Below are 15,801 nucleotides of genomic sequence, written 5' to 3'. Positions count from 1 at the left end.
GTGCACAGCTGTTGTCTTCTCCAGTGTGACTGTGGCTGGAAGAGCTCCTGATGTACACTGCCACTGAGGTTCTTCCTGCCCAGCAACATTCAGGGTGGCAGGGGAAGAATAGAGGTTGTACATTTCTAATGCTGCTGGAGATGGCACCTCCTCCAAAAATGCCTGAAAACCCCCAAAAGAAGTGGGATAGGAAGCTGTATGAAAAATGGTGTTTGGGGAGACTGTGCTGGGTTTGCTCTTTCTGTGCTCTAAAGACAAGGAAAGGCATGTGGTGGTACATTCCCCAGACGGCGAGCTGGGAGGAATTGGGAATTGCCCAGGAAGGATTTGGTTGAAATGTTCCTTGAGCTGCGCAGCAGCCCTTGGTGCAGGGAGGTCCCTGTGTGTCCTTCCATGTAGGACCACAGCACTGCTGGTCTCTCCCAGGCTCACACCCATTGCTGGCTGGAGCTGGCACCGACACAAGCTCCGATCCCTGGTCTGTGATGGGAACATCCCCTTGTGTTCAGAGCCATCCCAACGTGACGATATCATCAAACCCAATCACACAGTCAATTTTAACAATCTTTATTGAATCACAGTTAACTGCAATCAATGCAACTGTGCCCTTAAGCCAGTTTAATTCCCTTAGCTTTATGGCATTTTGCTCTTTACTTTAAAAGTACTGTGCAGCAATCAGGGAGAAGAGAAGTGCCCAGGGATGCGATACATTTAGCAAGGCCAACATTTGCACGCCAACAAGGCACCGATCCTACTCGGTGATGGTGATGGCCTTCTCTGTAGAGATCCCTTTGATCTGGTTTGAGATCAGCTTGGCTATGATTTTCTTCTCTCCTAGTCTTGTTGGAGTGCATATTATTTCAGACTTCATGATCCTGCCAGGCATTATATCCCTAAGGACAAAGGAAAAAAAAACAGTCTCAGCATGAATTTGGGTTATTTCCCACTTTTTGAGTAATTTCACTTAAAGAAATAGTCACTGCATGTGTTTAGGGTGGGTGTTTCCCTTCCCCCATGACCAATGTGCAGCAAGTGGGGCCTGGCACGGTGGTACTGCCTGGTGGTCCTGGTGATCCTGGGGACCTTCCCCGGAGTTCCCCATACTGCTGAAACACCAAACTGAGCTCTGAAGGAAGCAGCTGTGTTCACACTTGTTGGGCAGCACAGCAGGAGCACGGGGGGAGCCCCTGTCATGCCCATCTGCCCTGAGCCTGTCACCTGCTGTGTGGGTCCTTCTGCCCAAATGTGGTGCCATTTCAAACACAGCTGGCAAAGGTCCCTCTTACTCCAAATCCCCTAAACGCTTCTTCAAGGATGTTAGAAAAAAAACAATAAACAGAGCAGAGTCCTGCCATGGTCATTTCATTGGCTCATCTCCTTACCCCTGATCAAATGTTGTCATCTTAAATATGCCCAAGCCCTCCACCAGCAGCTTGCAGTTTTCCAGGGTCACATTCAGCTTGTTCTTGAAGATGAATGCACAGCTGAAGTCATTGTACAGTTTGGCTGTTTCTGGCATCTGGCAGAGGAGGAAAGAGAGAAACAAACTCAAAGGCTGGGGATCAGAGGGGTAATAAAGATGCCAGAGCTGCTGCAGGTTTGCTCCTCACCACCAGCATGGTGGGGGACAACCCCTTTGTATCCTTTCCACCCCCCTGAAGCACTGTGTTTTCCCAGCTGGTTTCTCAACACGTTTTTCCTTCAGTAGGGAGAGCTCTGGGATTGGAGATGGGCCCTGTACAAACCCTCTTCTCCCATCCCCTTCCCTCCAGCAGCCCCTTCCTTCCCCTTTTAGATGGGGCAATAATAAAACTTTAATTTCATGGCTGCTTTCAACATTCAAATGAAGGTTGAATAGCCAAGTAAGATGCCAAGAACTGAGCATCCCAGGAGGCAGCTGTTTGGGAGATCCTCCTTGGAATGCTAACACCACCATGGTGCTGCAGTGAGCAGGGCTTTAACCCTTGTCCCCCAGGAGCCTGGCTGGTGGCTGCCTCACCTGGACAGTGATGGGGGGGTACTGGAATCTCATTGAGGTCTCCTTGGTGAGTTTGTCATTTGTTTCCTTGACCTCGGCAATGGCAGTGACAAGGATGAGCACCTCATCTTCCAGGGAGGACAGCGTCTTCATGTACGCGTCAGGTGCTATTTTCAGGGGGATCTGCATCTCTGCAGGAAAGAAAACACAACTTGATGCTTCATCACACGCCCAGGAATTGGGTGGCAAAGTCAGCTCTGGTGGCTGGTGTCCCAGGGTGTGGCATGAGCTGTATTTGCTGAGACCATCCTGCTTTCCCTTCGGGCCTAGTCCCTGCAGGGAGAAGCCCTGGCTGGCTGGGTGGTACCTGGCACATGCAGCCCATGGGAAGGGTGGCTGAGTCCCACTGTCTCCCTGCTCAGACAAGCACTGGCTTGGGCTCACATGCAGCACCTCAGCCGCCCTTGTCCCTGGCTGCCCTCAGAAGGAGGCAGAGGAGCAGGAGGTTGGGTACATCTAAGCCTGCAGCCCCCAGGGTTTCTCTGCCTGCTATAAAATTGCTGGCTTTCCTTTCACTTCAGATTTTATCTTTAATTGCCTGGACAACCTTCCAGTGGGTCAGAAAAGCCAAGAAGTCAGCAGTGCTGGTGCTTGAGCACTGATTTAGCTGCAAAGCTTCCTGGCTTCTGGGAATAATAAAAAAAAAAAGCCTTTTCTTTTCCCTAAGTGTATGTACGTATGTATATATGTATGCAGGTATATGTGTGGCTACCTTTCTGTCCTGCCCTGCTGCATTTTTACAGCAACAGTATATGAGTGAAAACACTCAGCACTCATCATCAGCAAAGATTTTTTTTCTACTTTTATTTTTTTGGTGAGTGACTCATGCTTGGAATCAGCAAGCGTTGTTTATTGTTATTATTCATCTCTCACTAGTCTCTTGTTTAGCAAATTTCAGTTACATTGCTGGGCATCAAAAATGCAATCCAGGTTACTCAAAGATATGCAAAGCACAGCAGCAAACAGCTCTGGGGATCAGCCAGGCAGGCAGTCGTGAACTGGGAATTTGCTTGGGCAAAGAATTCAGAAAATAATACTCACCAGCATCTCTACCACCCAAATTAGAGTGGCAAACACAAGAACAAAAAAAGGCTGAAATTTCCAGCCATCTAAATCCTGTGAGGGATCTGATCCACATGGATGCACACAAAGCCTGTGGTGACATCTTTGATGTTTACACAGTGAAGACAGGAGGGAGATGCTCCAGCATACCTCACAGATGCCATGAAAACCTCTGTCTGCCCTCACTGATGTGTTTCTAACCACCTCCTTGAAGCTGCAGCAGGGCCTTCACATTTTGGTCCCTGCTACAGAGGGATCCCAGTCTGTAACTGAGACTTCCAAATGCAGTAATGAGGGAGGTAGGTTTTAGGCAGGCAGTTTCTGCTCTTCACAAAGTACAAAGCCATACACTGATCTATAGTGGAGCCACTCCAAACCCCAGGCTGCCACAGTAAATTAGTCTACAGAACACAGTAAGCTTTCTGTGCTTACCAGATGTGCCTTCAAGCTTGATGGTCTCCTTGATAGTTCCAAGATTGGCCTGAACTTTTCCAGTATAGTACTGCAGCTGGCAGGAGCCAGTAAGGTCAATGGTCCAGTTCCCAGGAGTAGAGATCTTGACTGTGATGGCCATTTCAAGGGGATTGCCAGGATGCAAAGGCTCTGTGTTGGTTATTTCAAGGTGGAGCCCAGTCTTGGTGACGGGCTCCTTCGGGACCAAAGGCTGGGTGCTCCCGCTTAGTGTCTCTATGGTCGAAGCGTAGCCCGAACGAGGCACCATTCCCGAAGGGCGTATGAAGCTATAAGCTCTTTGCATAGACATCCTTTCCTCTTTGGAGCCTGGATGAAGAAAAATATGTGTGACAGCTGTATCTCGGTCTCCTCACCCAGAGCTATCTTCCCTTTATTTATGCTTTTGCTGATAAGCAGAGAGGATGTCAGAGCACCTCCAGCCTCTGCTCAGGACTACTTCTTGGTTTATGCTACCACCAAATCTAACTGTAGCATTCTGGACAGGAAGAATTTCCTGGAAGAGACAGTTTAGAAGTTGGATACTCTTAAATTTTTCAGCCTGATTTTTTTGCCCTCCTCACTGAGAAGGGTTTAACAGTCTAGGACAACATGGCTGGGTCTTGAGAACTGTGGAGAGGAAATGCGGGATTTTTTTTCCAATATGGTTTGGGGAATGGAAAGACAAAAAGAAGAAGAATGAAGAAATAAAGCAAAGGTCAGTGTGACGACTAGGTTCATCACTCAGCCTGTTTCTTTCACTGCCTGCAAGCTTGCTCGTGGCCCTGAAAAGCAGCCTATAGGTGTCACTGCGAGCATGAGGATACCCGGCAGCAGTGCTGCCTCCCGAGGGTCTCCAGACCTTACACTGGGTTTACCGCTGCAGCTACTCCTGCAGTTTTCTCCTGGAAGCAACACGTGCTGTGGGGTGACCTGCACGGTCAGGGGTCTCCTCTTTGGCACTGCCTTAGAGGATGGGCGCTGTTACCTTCGGGGTACTTGTACTCCCGGGTGATGTCTTCCCGCCTGTTCTGCCCCACGGCTTTTGTGCTGATCTTCTTGCCGATGGCTTGGGTCTCTGTGCCAACCTTGAAGTACTTGTCCTTGCCGTTCACCTTCTTGACGACCCAGTAGACTCTGTCAGCGTTCACTTCCGCATACACAAACTTGCTGTCGTAGGGCAAATACACATCTCCTTCCCGGACAGCCTTCACCGGGCATGGGCCACACTGGAAAAGACCTAGACAGGGCATTCAATACCAGCTGATTTTCCAAACGTGAGCAGTGACTCCAACTTTTGCTCCACTCTCAGACACACTCAAGCAGGAATCTGTGGCCATGGCAGTTGACACTTAGCAGTAAATAGTCCTCCAATTCAATAATGAACTCCAGAACCTCTCATTTATCCCACAGCTGCTTGGGAATTTTTTATAGATGACCAAGGTCTGGTAGGAGCTTTTGCATGTTTCCCCTCACTTAGATAATTTTAAGGTTAGAAAGCCACAGCTTGGTTTGATAAAAGAAACAGAACATAACGATGCCTTGTACAAAAAAGGGAACAATGTGTTTTCAAGAAGTAGATAAACGTATGTAAAAGTAGCCACCCAGCTTGCGAAACGTAGCTGGGACCAGTGGATAAACAGATAAAAAAGAATATAGTGGCTTTTGTGGCAGAATTATATGACAAGAAGCAACAGCACGTGCCCTACGAGAAGTTCAAGGCAAGGTCATCTGTAACGCTGGGGGTTACTTAGTGAGTACGACCCCTTCAGATGAGCCTCCAGGACCATAAAAGGCCTTCCAGTAAGAGGCAGATGCACGCAAATTAGTTCTAGGAGAAGTGATGTTTATGTGCTAGCCAGGAAGTACACTCTAATGAATATGTATGATCATGATGGAATAAATATCTTGTTGTAAAATTTTGTGATACACCCAGTTAGAGGAGATATCCTCCAGGTGTCCAGTGTGCTGCGATAATGAATACCTGCTTTCTAATGCTTCAAACTTGTGTTAGAAAGTTTCTTCCTTAGCCAATTTCAGTGTCAGGTTATGAAGTTAACTGCATCCAGACACCTTGATCTCTAGGCCAATTCCACTTTCTGCACTTCCCTGAGGATTAACCTTTTGGTTTTTTCCCACCTTCGAATTCCCTGAACCTTTGCAGGGAGTGTAGTCACCAATTTTGGTGGTCACTCCTCTCATCTACCGATGAACAGCCTCACGACCCCAGTGACATAGATGTGCTGTAACCTCTGAAACAACAATCATGTCTCCCACAAGGCAGCTTTTGTCAAGAAATGCTGTTCCTTCCATCCTGGGCTGAGGTGGCAGCAGTGAGACCTCCTGCTTTAGAGTGTCACTGCCCCAGTGTGTGGTGTGCATGGTGTGCTTTGCTGACTGGCAAAGATATTTTTCACACAAAATGTCCCTGCCTCCCTCAGGAGTTGCAGAAGAGGCTTTCTAGGCAAATCCTACCTTGACTTTGCTCCTGAGGGGTTGAATCAATTGCCTGCCAGCCATCAAACCCTTCTGGCAGGTCTGTTCTCTTCATCCAGGCATCATTCCACACGTGGAAGTTCCTGCATGCATTTGGGTTGGAAAGAAAAGGAGTGAGCTGTTACAGCCTGAAGAGTCATGATCTCCTCCCTTAATCCTTTAGTAAGGGCAGATTTAATGGGCATTTGCATGTAACCCTGTGAAACCCCAGGCTTTCTCTCTCTCTCTCTCTCTCTCCTCGGCAACAAACCCCAGCAGTATGGAAATTCTCAAAGGAATTGTTGGGGCTGGGAAATGGGGCACTGCAAGGCAGCACAGGGGGTAGGAAGCATTAGCCCCATTTGGCAGTACCAGACAGAGTCTAAGGACAACGAGTTCAGCTTTTCTCCTCTTTCATTCAGGTAGACGTCAACTCTCAGGTTCTCCTCCGTATCGTGGGCTGCGTCGAAGGTACTCACACAGCGGCATGGCACTCCCAGGCAACGCATGACTGCAGCACAGACAGACAAAGCACAGGGTCACAGAATCCCTCAGTCTGGTGGGCATCTCTGGGGATCCTGTCATCTGACCCCTCTGCCCACCCAGGGTCCTCTAGAGCTGGTGCTCAGGACCGTGTCCCGATGACTTTTGAACACGTTCAGGATGTAGACTCCATAACCTCTCTGGGCACCCTGTGCCAGTGCTTGGTCACCCTCACAGTGAAAAAAGCTGTTTTCCCAGGTTCACACAGAACCTCCCATGTTTCAGCCTGTGCCTATCACCTCTGGTCTTCTGGAGCATCACTGAGAAGAGCCCGTCTGTGCCCCACTCCTTCCCATCAGGTATTTACACACAAAGCCTTCTCTTCTCCTGGTTGAGCAGTCCTGGCTCCCTCAGCCTCTCCTTACAGACAGACCCTGGCACATCTGCTGCTCAGAGGCACAGTAATTTGTCTTACTAGCACAGCAATTGAGGTGTCAGAGAAAGGAGGCAGTGCACTGCTCACCTGTATTGAGGACCCCTGCGAAGACCCAGCACTGGCCGTAACGGACCGGCTTCTTTGTTTTGTAGTACTTCTGCAAAATTGTGACACTCCCAATCCAATCCATAGGGGATGTTCCATTGATGTAATTCCCTGACCAGTTCCCCAGCAGGACACCTCTGTCATCGTTGGCATTAACCTGTGGCCACACACGCAAAGGAGAAAAATAAAGGGATGAGACTGAATGAGGCTTAAACCGCAAGGTGTCTGCCTAGTCTGTGGCTTCCCAGGTGGTCCACAGCCCTGTGCAACCCACCAAGGCTGCTGGTGCTGGCTGGGGGCTCCCCTGGATGGAAAGCCTCCACCTGGATATCTAGAGGGAGGTGGCACCTCTGCTCAGGGCAGTAAAAGTTAACTCTGCATCTTGTATCTTAAACCACAGGGCTCCAAAAAGGTCCTACCATAGAGACCAGTTACCCCCCCAAAACACAACCCCCTCTGTTGGCCCTGCCAACACAACTGATGAGGAAGGATAACCACTGGGGCAGCTGCAAGCTTTGGAGATGGGGACTTGCTGTATTTTCTTCACTTGTCCCTCCAGCTAGTAATGCCTCTGTCTCTTTGCTTGCAGTATCCCAAAGGAATCTATTTCATATGCATCCTGAAATGGTGTTCATGGTCCCAGGGAAAGAAGAGCAAGTACGAAGATGGAGGGAGTGCTGGAGGGGCAAAGCACTTCACTGAGAGAGGCTTACCAAAGCAGACATGGCTCTGGACACATTTGCAGGATCCCTTCTATCAGTCAGAGTGAGTTTGCTTTTGTCCAGCAGATACATGCAGGCATCCAAGACAAATTCCTCAAACTGTTTTGGGGAGAAAATGGAGACACTTTTATGTGCCACTCTAAAACAGAATTTGCTTGTCACTGTAAAGCATGCACTTGGAGGAAAATGTCTGAATAGCTCTAACTTCTAAACTTCCTTTATGATATTGAAGTTCCAAGGCTGTGGGGCTTTCCAAAGCTGTTCTCTCCAAAGAAGGGCTAAAATGAAACCCAGCCTTGGAAGACAAAAGCCTGTCTCACATGTCTTGCAAATACAGTTGGAACCTGACCCAGCAATCTTTACTCCTGTGAGTAGCACAAAGTTACCTACGTCACTTCCCTGCAACCCTGCAAATTACTCACAGGAGTAATGAAAATTTAAGATCTCTGCAGATATTTAGTCTATTGACATAGGTACAAAATGAACCTTGGAGAAGAGAAAGGTATGTAAATGCTAATTATTACAGCAAAGATTCCTAATTAGCAATTGCTGATAAAGCTCCCTGAGGTCAGGTTCAGAGAGATGACAAACATTCGATCCAATGAAACTTGTCAGAATATCAATATCAATTCTCATTGCTTAACAGCAGAACAAATATTAGGATAGGAACAGCCCTACAGATGATGCCCTTTGGCCCCTTTTCTGTAAAGACATCAGCGTGAGCACCTTTGTTGGGCGATGTGTGTCTTGCAGATATACATTCTGAAGATATCCTGCAAAACTGCAGACTTATAAAACAAAACAAAACAAAAGAAACAGAACCCCCTCCCCAGATTTGAACACTTTTTGGTGGGGAATTCTGTCTGGATAGGGTGCAGGATATTCTGCTTGGGTGCCTGTGGGCTTTCTATAGGGTGCAAATAAATCTGCTCTGGCATCCACCGCTTATCTCTAGCCCAAGCCAATTTGACATTCCGCTCCTCTGGAGTTATCTCAGAGGCAGCGTGCAGGAACACCCTTCCTGAGAGAGTGGCTGATTGTGTCCTGCACACAGCTGTCAGTGAAGGCACCACTTGAAATGTGATAACCTCTGCCAGTAATTTTACCTTTTTTATTCCCGGCTATGACGCAAGAGATAAATCAGATTTTTTTCCCCATCAGCCCTCTCCATGTCTCATTACCTGATTACCAACAACTACAGTTGCATGAGAGCAAGAATTCCCTTATGGGAATTTTTTCAATCAGAAATACTCTGTCCCTGGTTTCCACATCCTTTGCCAGGGGGTCACATGATCTGACTATAATGTGCCACTAAATCCCATTCTCCAGCTGTGGGTGGGGAAAACATGTAGGCACATGGATTACTCTGAGCAGGTGAGCCCTCTCAGTGAAGCTGGCAGGGTCATTCCAGCACTTTGAGCACTTTGGGCTTAATGCTGAAGGGATGAAGAAGGGTAATAGGGCTGACAAGACCGCTGTGTTTTACCTGCCCGTAATTCCAGGGCCTGTCGTAGATGCTGTGGGCAGACCCAACATAGATGCAGCCGGTGTCGTTGAGCACATACTCCTTCCTCTGTGCCTCATTGGCCAAGTAGACCACGTCATCTGGAGAAAAAATCCCAAACCCTCAGATGTCAGGTGGTTTGCACACACGATATGAAATTTTCCATGGAAAGCTAAACTGGGGTAACCAAGGGTGTGCAACGTTCACACCAATTGATGACCATGCAGCACTCCCATTTGTTTGCTCCTTTCATGAAAGAATTTCCTCTAAGACTAATCTTTAGTTTCCCTCTGTAGGTCCATTGCTACGTGACAGAAAAAAGCTTATTTCTGAACACTGGACCAGGTAGACAGCAGAGAGAACTAGGGAACTGATGCCACCCAACCACACAATTTTTTGTTCTGGTTATTTTTTGTCTGGAGTGTAAGCCAACCCAGTTCTCTCAGTTAATCTTTGGCTGGCTCAGGGAAACACAGAGGGATGATACAGAGGTACAAACAGATGTGACAGATAGATGTCCCTCTATGTCCTGGCACTGGAGAATATCCAATGAGGAGCTGGCTCACTGCTATTGCCCAGCTTCCCACTGGCTCCATGAGGATGCTGCTTGCAGTGTTTTATGGGGAAAAGCAATGTATGTGAGAAACAGAGGAGGGAAAATACGAGGCAAAGTTCCACCTGGCACAATCCCTGGTAGCAGTAATTATCACTCCCAGCTGCAGGATCACTCACCTTCACACCAAGGATTGAACAAAAGGTAGATGACACCATTTTCAGGCTTGTAGGTGTTAGCGCCAGTCTTCACATGCAGGTTGTATTTGCCCACAGCGGCATTGGGTGAGCTGGTGACAGACAGCAGGCACTGAGGAGGCAACAAGGAGAGATGGCATGAGGGATACCCCACCATGGCCACAGGCATAGCACAAATACAGTGCCACAGAACTGGGACAAGTGGCAAAGCTGGGGGCCATGGAGGTCCCTGCAGGGAAAGAGGGAAAGGCAGCGGGATAGGGCAAAGCCTGCCTGTGTATGGGGGGAGCAATGAACCCAGCAGGACAAGGCTGCTGCCCATCTAAAATCATATAACTAAGGGAAAGCAGGGGTATGAGGATGCTTTGCTCTGTAGCTTCTGATGGACTTGGTACTGGGCATTGGGCCCCTTGCCCACAGGCTCTACCTCTTTGCCGTTCTTCTTGACAACAGAGATTTTCCACCCATTGAAATCCTCCCGCTCTGGTTTCAGTGACAGCAGGGTCCCCTTGTCTTTCACTGGATTTTCACCTAGAAACAAACCCAAGGCAGTGTGTGTGAGGGTTGCACGGGTCTGCAATGCCTGTGCAGTGCCAGGAGGAGGAAGCTGGATGCTCCTGGGGCTCTCTGGCTTTGCCTGGTGGCCACAGTGGGAATCCTGCTTACCGATGCCAAAGCGCAGGGACAGCTTGTCGGCAGCCCTCAGCTCCCTGTTGAGGCTGACCTGCACATGGAAGGCCTGCCCGCGCCGCACCACCAGGTTCTTGATGTTGTACCCATCGGTGTGGTGCTGCCGGGTGTTCTGGCTCTTCAGAAAGTCAATCCCAGTGACCTCCAGATTGCTCTCTGGAAAGACATTAGGAGAAAAGTAGAAAGGAAAAAGAAGAGATTGATGGCAAATTGCACAGTAAAGACAGTTCTCTTCTTAATGCAGCCCTGTGAGTCATCAAAATATCTAGAGTAACAAGTGATCTATCGTAAGACAATATAAAATAATATGATAATAAAATAAAATAAATACCCAGAGGCAAACCTCAGACTCCCTGGGAAGAGATGGAGAGAGGAGGAGGCAGAATCATGCTGCAGGGACGAACAGTCAGAGGGCAAGGCAGGAACTTGTCCCTGCTCTGGGTGGATTGCTGTAGCACCCTCACCACAGAGCACTGCCCCCTTCGTGCCAACTTCTGATTTTCCCATTAAGACGCAGCATTTAAAATGACTGCCTCCTCAATTGCCCTTTACTCCTGCAACTCTGGATGGGAGCAGGGCCAGGACAAGCCTCAGCATCTCTGTGCCTAGTGGCTCGTGGCTCAGGGCTTTGGCATAGGAGTGGAGCTGCAAGAGGCACAACCCAGTGATACACTTGAGCAAAAAGAAAGCCCTCAGCTTTCTTGATGATGGAGATTTGGGGGTTACTGCATCAGGCTTTGGCAGGCTGCCCAGTTGTGACAGGAAGAGCCAGAGCATGCAGGAATGCGGCTGAGCCTATTTCTTCGGGAGCGTTGTATGTCTTGTACCTGCCCATTAAATATCCTCAAAGGATGAATTCCGTGTGAACAGTAGGGAGTAACAATACCTCATAAGCACTCTTCTCTTGAGTGATTCAGATGAAGACATGGGAGAGGCGAAAACAGGTTACGGTAACTTTGAAATTAGCAAGTCAAAAGCATAATGGTTGAAGAGATTAATTTACCAAATGTCTTGACAGATTTGCATGGTACCAGGCAACCATGTTAATCTGAGTATCAACAAGAGACATGCCGAACACTGAAGGGGCTGGAATCGGCTGGTAGCTGCTGTGGCGTGAGAGATGCCACATGCAGGGCTGGTCCCAGGGCAGGCTGAAATCAGTGACATGCTTCCTAGTGAGACCTGTGCTGGGCAGCAGCTGCAGCCTTAAGTAAACTGAACTGACCACCCATGGATCCCCACCAGACTATTACCTCTGAGTATTTCTTCTAAGTAAATATAAACCATATTTATATTAATTACATAACAGATATAAGTGGCACAACAAATAGACTTAAAATTGACCAGCACCTTTTGTTAACCAATTTAATCTTCGAGTGCTCTTTGTTTGCTTGCTGCATGCCAGTTGCCAAACTCGGGATGAAGTTCTGCGCAACGGGGTGTATGTGCATTTATGTCAAAAAATTTCAGCTGGAACTAGCTGCTTAACCCTCTGGAGGACAAAAAGGAAGTGCATCTTCCTCAGCATTAAGAAGTCTCCAAACACTAAAGCTGCTCAGCCTTGTTCTTTATGGAAAACTCTGGTGCTGGGCTGAGAAGATAGCAGGAAAGAGCCCTGGGAGAGGGCTGAAAAGGGACATGGGAGTTGAACACATAGCATGGTTGTGGGAAAGGGCCCTAGGAAATCCATCCTTCCAGCATTTCTTAACTTAGGGACCGCATAGCCATCCCATTTCTGGACATCACCAGTGTTGTCAACCTCTGTTGAGGATGCACAGGGAAAATTCACTGACAACAGCTGCCCTGGAATACAGCCTGTCTGTGCTGAGCACGGTGCCAAAGACCTGTCTCCACTCAGCGTTGCCTGTCAATCGTGCTGCACTGATTCCTGTGCAAAGACACTTGTGATGCCCTGTGATCCGACTGGCACGGTGTCCTGTGCCAAGGAATGCCTCAGAGCGAGCCAGTGGCGCACCCACCACCACATCCGAGGGGGCTTGGCTGCAGCCTGTCTACGCTCCCCGGCTGCTTTTGTCTTCCTGCTCTGCTTCCTGCCCCGGTCACGGAGCTGGCCCCCCACACACCCTGTGTCTGGCTGCCTGCAGGCACCTCGGTTTGCCAACAGGGAAATTAATGATTTATAGAAGAGCTGAGTATACCAAGAATGCATCTGCCCACAGGACGGAGGCTCAGGCTGCGAGAGGCAGTCCTGTCTGTGCTCGCTCCTGGGCCAGGCCAGAAGCAAACCCAAACCTCAAATGCTGGCAGATTTATTTTCCTTTTTAAATAGAAAAAAATTCAAGGCAGTATTTTGTCTCCTAGTTCCATGATTTATCACTTACAGAGCTCCTTCCTATGCTAACCCACAAGCCCCATTGCATTGCTACCTGCCTGGAGAGATGTTCAGAGCTTCAAGAACACAGTGGCCACCCAGACCAAAAATGGGGACATGAGGGCTTGGCACTGGTAAGTATCTGGGGCCTTTTTTCCCTGATGATGAGGAGGTGATGGGGTTTAAAAAACCTATTAATATGGAGCAGAGTTTCTGTATGTCTGGCTTCACTGGGAACAAGGGCTGCTCAGAAGGACAGAAGGGAAGTGGGATGAGAACTGTAGTTTTTCAAGAGACAACATAATTTGGATACCTGCATTTACTCCTGATTTTTGCCCAGCCTCCAGGCAAACCCTCATGCACATCCCAGAGGTGTGAGATCACATCCCAAAGATGCTGCTGTCCAAGACTTCCTGGAAAATTTCAGCTCATCCACGCTCAAAGTACAGAGGTTTGAAATTGGGGGACTTGGAATGGTGTCAAAACACCCCTCACCTCCTGAGGGCAGGGGAGACCTGTTCCCAATTCTGCTGCAGGCACCACCCAGCCCACGTGTGCACCTACCCAACTACATGCCAAACCCCTGGGGTTTTGGTCATCTTGGGGCTGGGCTGGCCGGTGGTGGTGGTTCAGCAGCTGCTGCAGGAGTGACCCAGGCACCATTCTAGGTAGGTTCAGGATCTCCTGACAACAGGGCAGACAGGACAGCTGTGGGACAGAGCTCAAGCCCATATAAATCCTCCTTTCAGTTATTTTGGAACTTCCATCAGATGCTATCAGGCATCATTAAAGAGCAATAATCTACATGATTAAGTAGCCTGAAAGAAAAGAAATTCTTTTAACATTGATGTGGAATGAGTTTAAAAGAGCTGCATTTCCTTGACACTGACAGAACCAGACGTCTACAGGTTGAAGAACAGTGATGAAAAATGAGTTGCATCTTGCAGTTAGATTACCAATCTGTCAAAAGCACAATTTGTACAGCCAGAGCAAACTGATCCCCTGTGAGCAGCACTGGCACCAAAACTTCTTTCCCCAAGGTGTCACCCATGGCAATCAGAGGGATGAGGACCTCTGGAGCTGCCATCCTCCCTGCAGGAGACTTGCCAAACTTCACACCTAACATATCATATCAAGCATTAAAACTCACCAGTGTTGCTGAACATGGTTCTTTCAGAGTTTCTACCCGAGATGCCTGTGATGCCAGCAGCTTCCAAGCTCCTGAGTAGTCTATGCCACTTGCTTCTGAGTGTGGAGAAGGAAGACAGGCTGCCCTTTTTATCTGTGTCTTGCTCTGAGGTGTCAGCAGGTCCACTGCCAAGGGGTGGTGTTTCAAGAAAGGAAGTTCCTGTGGAAAAAAAAAATTACAACTCCCTCTGCACATAGTCAGCCCCTGAAAAACAGCGAAACTTAAATCCCGACTCACATGGAAGGTGAATTTGCACAATCGGATGACAGGTGGACAGACCCTTCACTGACAAACAGTAAAATCATGGGCTAGGTGAGTAACAAGAATTCACCTATGACCTAATATCCAGGTCACCAGGACTGCAACTCCAGGGCTAACTTTACAAGGAAGCCCACAAACATTTAATCCTTAGGAGAACAGTTGCCCATTAGGACCAGTCTAACTTTCTTTTAAGTTAGTGAGATTTTTGTCATCACATTTGGGACAGAAATACTTGGAGCTGTGGGCTAAAATCCAGCATTTACACATGTGGGTTGGAAAGCTGAAGGATCCTAGCACTGGCCCTCTCCCCACGGGGTGAGGTAGATGTCAAGGGAGATAGCCCAGTGGGAGCACTAAGTGGGAAAGAGAAGAATCAGGCTATGTCCAGGAGGAGAAAGAAACGTGGTGGAACAGGAGCTGTTTGCTGGCTGCTCTTTGCTGACAGCTCTGCAGGACATGGTTGGACCCCATATGCCCCATGGTCCTCAGGGAGACCAAAGATGGAGAGATGACTCTACCCTACAGAGGGGAGAGCTGGTGGTATAAAGGCTGCCAGTGACATGGGCACAGTGTCCAGAACGAGATACAAATGTCCCCAGGCACCCAGAAATGTAGAAGTGGCTTAGCTGTCAGAGCAGCCCTAGCCCTCTGATGCCTCCCTCAATAGCAGCAGCCCAGGGTTCAGCAAGGTAGAATTCTGTTTGCAAGGCTGTCACATCTAAATGTAGGTTCTCCCTAGACAGGATCGCCCTGTGGAAGCCTTCAAAGGCACCAACTTTTCTCCATTGATTTAGGTAACTAGGTATTTACTTTAGGAGGACTGTTTCCCTTGGTGCAAATGAGGAGCTGAGTTAGCAGATGCCACCCTCTGAGCATGTCACTGCTTGCTGGTAGGTGGATGTTGGGTGTCCTTACTTGAGAGCGTGACTAGGGCATCACAGGGCTCTGAGGGTTCAGTGCACATCCATAATCCCGCAGGACATCTGCAAGAATATCTGAACCAGCAAAGTTCTTAGCAGATGGAGCATCACTCACCATTCAGCACCAGACAATGTGCTGACAACTACGTATTTCACTATTGACAAAAACACTGCAACTCTGATTTACCTTTCAGCATGGCTTTTATTCTGCACTTCCTTCCTCCTAGAGGGTGAAAGACATTTTTGTTTAGAAGCAGTATGGGATGAAGTAAAGTGTACAAACAACATAACTAGTCTGAACATAATCTGAACATTTTTGATGTATTTTACTGGTTTCCACTTAACTGCAGCAACTGAGTAATCCACATCATCTGAAGTCACTGA

General features: G+C 48.3%; 1 protein-coding gene across 1 annotated transcript; it reads right to left on the bottom strand.

Annotated features, from left to right (window-relative positions):
* Positions 1-551: 551 nt before the first annotated feature.
* On the bottom strand, positions 552-14,571 carry TGM4 (transglutaminase 4). Its single transcript, XM_069007530.1, has 14 exons — positions 14,198-14,571; positions 10,692-10,871; positions 10,453-10,556; positions 10,008-10,137; positions 9,258-9,376; positions 7,763-7,870; positions 7,032-7,206; positions 6,398-6,536; positions 6,026-6,129; positions 4,539-4,790; positions 3,533-3,880; positions 2,000-2,169; positions 1,383-1,519; positions 552-893 (listed from the first exon to the last, which is right to left on the bottom strand). Exons 1-14 carry the CDS (start codon positions 14,211-14,213, stop codon positions 752-754), a joined length of 2,124 nt encoding a protein of 707 aa, XP_068863631.1. The 5' UTR covers positions 14,214-14,571; the 3' UTR covers positions 552-751.
* Positions 14,572-15,801: the final 1,230 nt, after the last annotated feature.

Source organism: Aphelocoma coerulescens, chromosome 2 (assembly GCF_041296385.1).
Source record: "Aphelocoma coerulescens isolate FSJ_1873_10779 chromosome 2, UR_Acoe_1.0, whole genome shotgun sequence".
NCBI classification, from domain to species: Eukaryota; Metazoa; Chordata; class Aves; order Passeriformes; family Corvidae; genus Aphelocoma; species Aphelocoma coerulescens.
The sequence above is the reverse complement of the archived record's forward strand: the minus strand, read 5'-3'. Positions and strand labels throughout refer to the sequence as shown.

Coding starts and splice junctions, on each gene's coding strand:
- TGM4 (XM_069007530.1), bottom strand. Junction 10,557..10,691: donor GTCCCTGCGCTTTGGCATCG/GTAAGCAGGATT, acceptor GTTTGTTTCTAG/GTGAAAATCCAGTGAAAGAC. Junction 7,207..7,762: donor CCAGAGCCATGTCTGCTTTG/GTAAGCCTCTCT, acceptor GTGTGGCCACAG/GTTAATGCCAACGATGACAG.